General features: G+C 37.9%; 1 protein-coding gene across 1 annotated transcript; it reads left to right on the forward strand.

Annotated features, from left to right (window-relative positions):
• The first annotated feature begins 1,031 nt into the window (after window positions 1–1,031).
• Window positions 1,032–5,657, forward strand: LOC147479339 (disease resistance protein RFL1-like). Its single transcript, XM_086581356.1, has 5 exons — window positions 1,032–1,321; window positions 1,489–1,552; window positions 1,646–1,691; window positions 2,012–5,358; window positions 5,465–5,657. Exons 4-5 carry the CDS (start codon window positions 2,014–2,016, stop codon window positions 5,468–5,470), a joined length of 3,351 nt encoding a protein of 1,116 aa, XP_086437482.1. The 5' UTR covers window positions 1,032–1,321; window positions 1,489–1,552; window positions 1,646–1,691; window positions 2,012–2,013; the 3' UTR covers window positions 5,471–5,657.
• The last annotated feature ends 4,623 nt before the right edge of the window (window positions 5,658–10,280 follow it).

Genomic DNA, 10,280 nt, shown 5'->3' on the forward strand with positions numbered 1-10,280 from the left:
CTAAGAGATCTCTAGGTGGCTTTATATTTGGTCGCATCCTTCAAATTTGAAGGAATGCGCCGGAATTTGCCGAAATTCCATCTCTAGGTGGTAGTATTTGTGGTCGCGATCACCGTTTGTTCAGATTTTTGTTTAAAATTTGGCAATTTGATGCGGATGCGAGCTTATTACATTAATGTCGCAGCGCCATTGCAAAATGTCCCCACTTTTTTGACTTTGACCAGGCAACCACGCCCGGGAAATCGCATCGTCGCCAATTCTAATGTCGCTAGCGGGTTACTTTTGAATGGTTCGCCACTCTTAATGTCGCGTGGGTTGTTTTGGAATTAGACCACACGCTTATTAAGATCGGGGCTACGACAGCACTCAATGGCGCTACGATCATGACCGCCTTGGCCAAGCATTTAACGGGCGGCGTGTGGTGGCCCCTACTAATCAATTTCGCGGTCGAAATTTGCGACCACCTGAGTTGGTCGAAATTTGGGATCAGTTTCGTGGTAAAGATTCTTCAAATATGAAGAGAGATGCTACCACCACCTGTAGACGCTTCTAACCCCGAAATTTTTGTGGAAAGGAAAGGAAAGGAAATAGATAAATAGGAACTTACTACTAATACACTCCACTCAACAATACAATTATTCCTTTCCATAGCTTTTGCAAACAAACATGATTATTCGTTTCCCTAGTTTTTACTTTCCTTTCCCCAGTTTACCAAATACATACTTAATATTAATCTCCAATGGAATGTGATTCTGTTTGAATATAAAAATCGAAAAAATTAGAAAAAGAGAATGTCTGAAATTAAAAAAAAAAAATCGAAAACAAACCAAATATTCTATCCGGAAAAAAATACAATTTTTTTTTTAAAACACACGGAATCAAACGTCCTCTCCTAAGTTCACAACTCAGCCATTATCTCGGTTGAAATTTTCATTCTCGTTTTGACTTTCGAAAATAGTCCACTCCATTTTCACCTTTGGGCAAAGGTTTTTGACAAGTTGAAGGTGAAAATTGTCCCTGATATTCACCTACTTTGGGAATAATCGAATGGAAGTCAATTTGTCATCTAGCTTGATAGGACCATGCTCGATTGACCTACACCACTTTTTTGGTCGGCTCTCTACTTTGGCATCCTTATCCATGAGGAATTCGCTCGCACAATTTAAAGAAAATGGGTCATCCATTTTTGTTTCGCAAGTTTAGAATAAAAGAAGTTACTTTAGTTGTTTTACTTTTTACCAAGTTTGTGACTGGTGAGGTACTTTTGTTGATTGGAAACATCAAAGTAGAGTGTAATGGAAGTTCTTCAAAAGTAGGGAAGGTTCGTTTTCAGACATAGTTGGTCCAGTTGCTGTGTCAATTTATCATTATTATTACTGATATTGATAGGACAAGCTCGAGTAACCCACACCACTTAACTTGGTCGCCTGTCTACTTTGGTTTCAGTCATTGTTCACTTTTCAAAGTTTTTCTTATTTATTTTGCAAGTGCTCTGAGCTTCCCCTTAGTTGGATCAGTGTGTGTGAAGATAAATCAATAATCCATGCTTCAGGTCAGTTAGTCTCGAAGTCACTTTTTACAGTACTTTTTACCTATTGATGTTGTATTTTGCATTGTTCAGTATTTGATTTGTTTGTTTGTATAGTGATCAAGAAGCTAAGTCATCATAGAAGAAGCTTTCAGTGAAGAAGGTTAGAACACCTCTTTCCAATCTTGCTTACTGTTATTCATATGATTTTTTACTGTTTGTGAGTTGAATCCACTCAAGCTACAAGTGCCAATTTTATCTCTTAGCCATCATGCAGCGTGTATGATTGTTAATATCCAAACTAAATTACCTGATCAGCGATAGATCTTACTTGAAAAAGCATAAAATGAGCTAAACTTTGCATTGTGTTCAGGCAACAACAGGTTAAAAGAGTTTGTTAATAACATTGGGAGTTAAGAAGAACTTGTAATTGAATCCCTCTGTTCTGCCCTGAATCTTACCTATTTAATTGTTCAATGCCAGTTATGGAGGCTCTTGCAGCAGTCGTTGCCAGCATCGTTATTTGTGCTTTGAGTTACTGCATGTACACATTTTTAAACGAGCATTGGAAGTATATGAAAAGCCCCACAAAAGAAATTGAAACGCTGAGAAATATAAGACGAGACTTGAATGACAGGATGACTGATATAACCGTGAGACTGCGCAAGGAAGAACAGGAACATAGAAAGAAACCCACAAGCGAGGTACAAACTTGGTTGAAGAATGTCCGATATTCTATATTTGATATAAATGACATTGAAGAGGAAGCCAGGGTAGGGAAAATAAGCCTAAATGGTGTGTTGCCTAACTGCCGCTCGAGATTGAATCTGGGAAGACGAATTTCAGGGAGAATCGTGGAAGCTACTAAGCTTCTCGACAAAAGCTTCTCAGACGACTCTTTGGCCATTCATAAGCCAGACAGGGGAATCCCAATGCCAACACCAGAAATTGTGGGGAAAACTACAGCTGAGAAGAACTTGGAGATGGTATGGGAGTGCTTAATGGATGATGAAGTCAGAATAATTGGCGTTTTTGGGATGGGGGGGATTGGCAAATCGACAATTATGATGAAGATCAATAATCGGCTCCTCGAAGAAAAAGTATATTTTGATGAAGTTATTTGGGTCACAGTTTCTAAAAATTCAACTATCCACAAGGTACAAGATGACATTGCACAGGCAATTGGTCTAAATTTTTCAACAGAAAGAAGCTCAGTGAAAAGGTCTGCGTTGCTGCTTAGAGAGTTAGAAAGAAGAAAGAGAGTAATGCTCATCTTGGATGACATGTGGGATTATTTTTCTCTATACGAGATAGGAATTCCTGAACCCGCAAAGGCCAATGGATGCAAGGTTGCATTAACTACTAGGTCTATTGAAGTATGCCACAGGATGGGATGTCAAAAAAGAGTTGAAGTTGAACTTCTTTCTAAGGAGGAAGCATGGGAATTGTTCGCTGCTAAAGTTGGCAATGTCCTCACACCAGAAGTAACAGAGATTGCAAAGCTTATAGTTGATGAATGTGATCGTCTGCCCCTTGCAATCATCACGACTGGTGGAGCTATGAGAGGGAAGGATGGCATTCAAGAGTGGAGATTTGCCTTGAAAGACTTGAGGGACTGTACTTGTTGGGTCATGGACGTGGAAAAGGTTTTCAAATGTTTGAAATTCAGTTTCGATCAATTGGGGAATGAAAGTATTAAAAAGTGTTTCTTATGTTGTGCACTGTATCCTGAAGATTTTAATATCCCAGAGGATGAGTTGATTGACTATTGGATCAATGAGGCACTAATTAAGGAACGGCATAGGCAAGAAGAGAATGACAAAGGACAGTTTATCTTGAACAAATTAAAAAATTGTTGCATGTTACAAAGTCACCATGCTGCAATGGTTTATTACCGTTCTTATGTGCAAATGCATGATTTATTAAGGGACCTGGCCCTCAAGATCACTGCTACTAGTCAAAATGTCTTGGTTAGAGCGGGCACAAAATTGGAAGAAATATCTGATGTGTCTGATTGGGTTGAAAATCTTGAAAAGGCTTCACTGATGTATAATGAAATAGATGCTATTTACGTTAGTCCAAAATGCCCTGGGCTCTCCACCTTGCTACTCCAACGTAATCCATTACAGAGTATACCGAGAGATTTCTTCGTGTACCTGCAAGGTCTTAGAGTTCTCGATTTATCTGAGACTAAATTAGAGGTATTACCTGATTCAATCTCTGAGTTGGTAAATCTCCGTGTGTTATTATTGTCCAGTTGTAACGAATTGAAGAGAATCCCGTCAGTGGCCAAGCTCCAATTGCTGGAAGTGTTGAAACTGAACTCGAGTGCTCTCGCTGAACTGCCTGAGGGGATGGAAGCACTGGTTAAGCTCAAAATCCTGGATCTTTGGAAAACATGTTTGAGAGAAATACCCACTGGGTTAATATCAAAGTTCTTTCTCCTCCAAGAGTTACGCCTGGAGCAGCACCACGTAGAAAAAGAAAGTGGAATTACTTCGGTGGAGGATTTGCTAGGCTTGAGACAAGTGGAAAATCTTACCGTCCATTTCCCTTGTTTGTCTAACTTCATCATCAGCTCTCAGATTCCCAAAGGTTTGAATAATTTCAATTTCATGGTTGCAGGCCCAAATGAATTGTCAGAAATGGTGGCTAAAATGCACATTTTAGAGATAACACAGTCGCATTGGAAGAGACTTGTGTCAATTAGCAACAAGATCCATCGAATTCCTGATAGTGCCCTTGTGCTCCCTCAAAACACTCAATACCTCCACATTCAGCAGTTCAATGACATAACAAGGTTTTCAGAACTATTGTGCTTGAAGGAAGCAAGGGATCTGAGAATGTGTTGCATCAGCGCCTGCAGGAAAATGGAATGCATAATGTCTTCAGAAGACGAGACAGAAAAGAAGGGCCATCTTCTACAGCACGTGGAGATGTTGGAAATCGAGAAATGTCCCAATGTCAAGTTCTTGTTCTCATCTAAGTTGTTCAAGCAACTCCAAAAACTTGCAGAGGTTAGGGTCACTGATTGTGGTAAATTCAAAGAAATAATAATAGCAACAGAAGATGAAGAGACACAGGGAGAAGAGAGCTGCACATCCGCTCCTAAATTACGAAAATTGTATTTGTACGGTTTGCTGAAACTGAAGACACTGTTCTCAAGGAGGTCGGTTCAGCACTTCCAAAACCTTGAGTTAATTTCGGTTTACAACTGTGGAGAATTGGAGGAGCTAATGGAAGGCAAACAAGAGAAGAGTGAGGGTAGCTGCAGTAGTAATAGTGACTTTAATAATAGTACTATCATCACGCTGCCAAGCTTACAGTTCATATGTTTGGACGAGGTAAATCTGAAAAGGCTTTGGTCGGGGATAGTAGTTTGTAAGTCTCTGAGGAAGCTTGAAGTATACGATTGTCATGAGTTGAAGACCCTATTCTCAACTAAGTCATTGCAGCACTGCCCAAACCTTGAAGAGATTACTGTTCAGCAATGTAGCCAAATGGAGGAACTACTAACATCAGGTGAAGATTCTGGTGAAGGGAGCACCAATACTACTACTGATACCATCAGTGTCCCTAGGTTAAAGATATTGTGGTTGGAGAGTTTACCCAAGTTGGAAAGCATCTGGAAGGGAGTGATGGCTTGTGACTGTCTTCAAGAAGTTGTAGTAGATGAATGTGTTCAACTGAAGAAACTTCCTCAGTTCAGCGTAAAGCATAAATTTTCACCACTTACACTCAAAGAAATCAGAGCAAGCAAAGAGTGGTGGGATGCACTGGAGTGGGATCATCCCTCCGAGAAGAATATTCTTCAACCCTTTTTTAAACAGGTATGTGTGAGTGTGACCATGAATACTTAATTTTAAACTGCGTAATATTGTGTTGAAGGTCATGTGATCACTCGATGTGTTTCTGTCCTCTTTTGTTTCCTTTCAGATCTAGATTTCTGTGTCTTGTATGATGAAGTTGACGCTGATCCCCACCGAATTGAAGCTCTAATAGAGTGCGCGGAGCCAACGTTTTTTTGAAGAACTCCTTGACGAAAAATTTGATTTCCCAGATTGTAACATGTATTCTCAGGTTCTAAATAAAAGATTTACGTAATTCAATATTATTTTAGATTACATTTTCTCAAGCTTTTTAGATACAGATTAAGTGTTAAATTTTCTTAACTAGTGCACTGACATCTTACCAAAACCTAATAAGGTATTCTGTTTTCTCAGAAGGACCAAGTTGTTGAGAAGGACCACAGTCCACAATTATAAATTAAGGCTGCTGAGGTGTTCCGTTCTGGAAATGCTTTATGTATTATTTTTCATTTTTTTCATTTCTATTTATTTATTGTTATTATGATTTTAACTAGTAAATGGACACGTGTGTTGCACGTGATCGGCGGAGGTCTATAATGTATCCAAATATTGAGGGCACCTACTAGTGGGTATTGACTAAAAGAAAAAATAAGTACAGGAAAGACTTTTACAATCTGTCAGTCAGGTAGAGAGTTTGAAACATGCTTCTAAGGTTATTATTATGTCGTTAATAATTACGCAGTCCCTATTATTCAAAAAGAAATAAATCAAGAAAATATGAACATGTACACCTGTTCCATAGTCCACATAGTGTGACAGAGTTTTCCCATAATGTTATTTGAGACGCTTGTATGTGCATAATGACTTGTATGTCAGTGTATTCTCGTCGAGTGGGCTCTGGAAAAAATGATCGAGTGGGCAGAAAACCAAGGTAGATTAAAGCATGAATAAGTTTGAAGTTGTTATTCTAAAATGGAAGGTCTGCCATATAATAAATTGATAATAAGATGCAATCAAAGATAATAGGCAATAACAACATAAAAAGTATATTGCAATTGCTTTATCAACCCAGTTTTAAATACAATGTTATTCCATTAACTATACAATCCACCATCTGTCATTACTACTCCTCAATTAGTATTTTTGGCAAAAAACTCACTTCAGTCATTGTGCCATAAATCCTTTTCACTTTGCAACATGTTCAACATACCATAGACTTGTGCTCATCAACTTACAACTATGCAGTGTATCATGAAGTCGTCAGATATTAGCGACATATGACAAAGATAATAATATTTACTACATAATAAGTACTACATGCAAATATCAGGTGAAGAATTAAGCCTTGTTGCTACATTAGTTAGTGGGAACCAAGTATGAAGCTCTTCAGGTTTTTTCTGCTTTGCTTCTTTAAGATGGAGGGTTTTGAGCTGTTCTGATGGTACATGTGCTTCTTCATTCCCATCTGTTGCGTTCTACAAAGAATTACACCTTGTGATAACATCACTTGATGGTAATTGAGCATCAAGTTCTTCCTGTATTTTCTGAGCTGCTTGTTTATGATGGAGTGTGTTCAGCTCTTGAGGCAGTACAGGCGTCGCTTTAGTTTAATTTGTTTCATTCTGTAGAGATGCAAGGGATTTTAATAGAAATTCATACGTATTCTTAGCTCTAGATTCAAAATTTATTTTTCTTACTTTGCTTGGAATCTCGGAGTGTTCAGAAGCTTCATTTGAAGAAATAGCTTTATGAGGAATACTTGTTGGTGGCCGGAGAATGATCATAAATCCCCTTCACAATTTGATGTGGTGTTTCTGAAAGATGGAACTTTTCTTCTTTTGGCGGGTCAACTGCTGTTGGAGTCCTTTCTCTTCCATCTGCTGTTTTCTAAAGAGATGCAGGGTATGTTAGAGAAATAAAGCAATGCACTTCAGTATAGCTTATCAGCAAAATACAAATGTACTGCTCTTCTATTTTCAGGCCCGGATTCTGGATCCTTGTAGTGATTAATAACAGTTGATGTTCCTTTTTAAACTAAAAGCGAATCAGAACTGTGCTAAACATCTGCTGAAGTCAGTGGACATCTACAATGAGTAAGCTCCCACTGGAGCTAAAACCAGTGTTTCATGGGCGAACCAAAGGGCCACTATCTGACCAACCTGGAACAAAAAGCTTCGGTTACTTGGAGATCAACTTCAGTGGCGTCCATATTTGATCCTTTTTAAAACTTAATTACTTCTATTCTATCATTATTGAATTGATAAAATTCTGGATCAGGGACTTCAACAGGCTAAAATTCTTTTGTTTTCTTGTGATCAAGCGTGATTTTTTCAACATTATGTTCCAAAGTTGTTTTCTCTTTGAAATTTCTCTTAAATATATCTTCTCTATTATTCCTTTTAACCAAATTTGCTTTTTTTATTTTGCAAAACCATATGGCTAAGGTTGCAAAACAGTTGTTCTATGATATACCTAATGGGCTATATATGCTCGGACATCACAACTCTTGCACAACAAACTTATCAAACAAATCATGAACCAAAGCAACACACTTTGGAAAATACATAATCAAAGAAAAAAAAGCATAAATCCCAAGTTTACCTTTGTCGTTCCCTTGCCCTCGTCCCACCGGGGTTTCTTTTCTCGTTCTCTTTGCAAAACACAATCAATCCGCTCTCGGCCATGAAGAACTTGTCCATCCATTTTATATTTCGCTTATGTAGCATCATCAGGATCCACATATTGTACGAAATCAAAGCCACATGACTCCCTGCCACAAAGTATAATTTAGCAACAATAAGAAGTTTGCATAATTACACACACACATTACTGAGTCGACAATACATATGAGCACCAAGTAACTTTTCACGCTAAGTTCACCAGAATAAGCTTGGAATATGGGAGGGTCCAGAGATGTACAATCAAGCTATTGGTATTTTATTATAAGTTTAAAAGTAAAAGCAATCATCCACCGCTGACCTTGCAAATGCTGTGTTTAAAGATAACTTCATGTTCTTCATGACATAAACATCTTCATGACCCTTTCTTCTCATCTTCACATAATTAACATCATCACCAACAGAACTCTCACTACTCAACTCTTGTCTTCATAACTTTATTTTCACTATCCAATCTAAAGATTTTTAAAAATGCATCCAAGTAATAACACAAAAACAGTCTCCATTAAATAAAAAATTGTTATGTGAATCCCCAACAACTAGCACAAATATAACTTGTATGTATGTGGGTCACTCCTCTTAATGTTCCCTTGCCATATGCGGGATGTGCTGCACTGATTACAGATTTACCTGCAGCTGTTGAGGATGTGTGCGTTCCATAGTCTCCAAAGTCTCTTGGCGAGTCATAATCAAAGTCCTTGGATATGTTTATACCCCCAGATTGGAGTCTTTTGCTAAAGGACCGAGCCTCTATGAGCTTGAAGTTGCAATTGGAAGGGTTGAATGATGTTCCAGTTTCACAGTTACCTTTCCATCTCTCTGGCACTGGTGTCATTGCTCTGTCATTGAAAATACTGCTCCTTGGCCAAATGCCAGTGTCAAGTAATATGATAATGACATCTTTACCATATGAAGCTGCAGGCCATAAACTAGAACTGTGTTTTACAATGTCCGTATCCTATCCTCTGGGACACCATTGATTCTATTGGCCTCTTCAGAGTCACAATCGACTGTTAATGTAACAAAAGTTAGACGTGATGACTTGTGTATCTTCAACAAACTGCGCGAAGTTAAAAAGAAAGAGGTAAGCACGTGATAATATCAGGAAAACTAGTAAGATGATGGAGCAATATAACTATACTCACTTGAATTTCAAAAGAGGTCAGTCGATAGATCGTAGGGAAAATGCATAAATCAAATCCAAAAACAAAATAGGCTTGTACAGAGTTAAATTCTTAAATCCTAATCTTATAGACCGCCAAACCCGACGATTCTTCATCCGTATACTCTTGCTGATACCTATTTCCAACTCCCCCTCCTTGTCCATTTCTCTCATTACCATTCCCTATTGTCTCCTTCTATGAGCTAAAATCTAAATAAACAACGTCACTAACATAATGTGGCTTTTTCGATATTGAATTCATATTCTTCTTAGCTAAACCATTAGTAGTTTTACGCAGTGTATCATTCTGCAGCAAAGAATCCAAAGAATACCGACCACCATAAACTTCCTTCTCAGAGTCTGTAGTCTCATCTACATCACTCCCAAACTCACTATCATCTAAATCCTCAGGTACAACACGAGTTATAGGAATAAACTCCGAGGGCAAATGCCCACTTCTAAATTTTGCAGGGGGTGGTAAATTTGAAGTTGCTATTCCAAAATAGAAGGCCTGCCATATAATAAATTGATAATTATATGCAATTAAAGGTAATAGGTAATAACAACATAAAAAGTATGTTGCAATTGCATTATCAACCTAGTTTTAAATACAATGTTATTCCATTAACTATACAATCCACCATCTGTCATTACTACTCCTTAATTAATATTTTTGGCAAAAAACTTAGTCATTGTGCCATGAATCCTTTTCACTTTGCAATCTCTGTCGTGTTAAACATACCATAGACTTGTGCTAATCAGCTTACAACTATGCAAAGTATTTTGAAAGACCGAGTAAGAGCATTCCCAATGCAAGTCATTCTTATTCACCTCCACGTCAGTTCTATTTCTCCTATTTTCCACAGTGAAAAGCAAGGTGAGGCTGCCCAATACAAAGGCGAATATTAATTTCGGACGGGATATTTGATTCCGTATTAATGTAAAAATCGAAAAAATGTATTGGACGGGATGTTTATTAATGTAAAAATCGGAAAAACATGCTGCATAGAATGAAACATCCCGTCTGAAAGTTAAAAAAAAAACAAAAAAAAAGTCGAAAAAACATGCGAGATGTTTGAAAAAAAACCGATTTTTTTTAAAAA

The sequence above is a fragment of the Coptis chinensis genome, chromosome 8 (assembly GCF_015680905.1).
Source record: "Coptis chinensis isolate HL-2020 chromosome 8, ASM1568090v1, whole genome shotgun sequence".
Classification (NCBI taxonomy): Eukaryota; Viridiplantae; Streptophyta; class Magnoliopsida; order Ranunculales; family Ranunculaceae; genus Coptis; species Coptis chinensis.

What these genes read in the sequence shown, in the direction of transcription:
- LOC147479339 (XM_086581356.1), top strand. Translation starts at nt 2,014, where the DNA reads ATGGAGGCTCTTGCAGCAGTCGTTGCCAGCATCGTTATTTGTGCTTTG.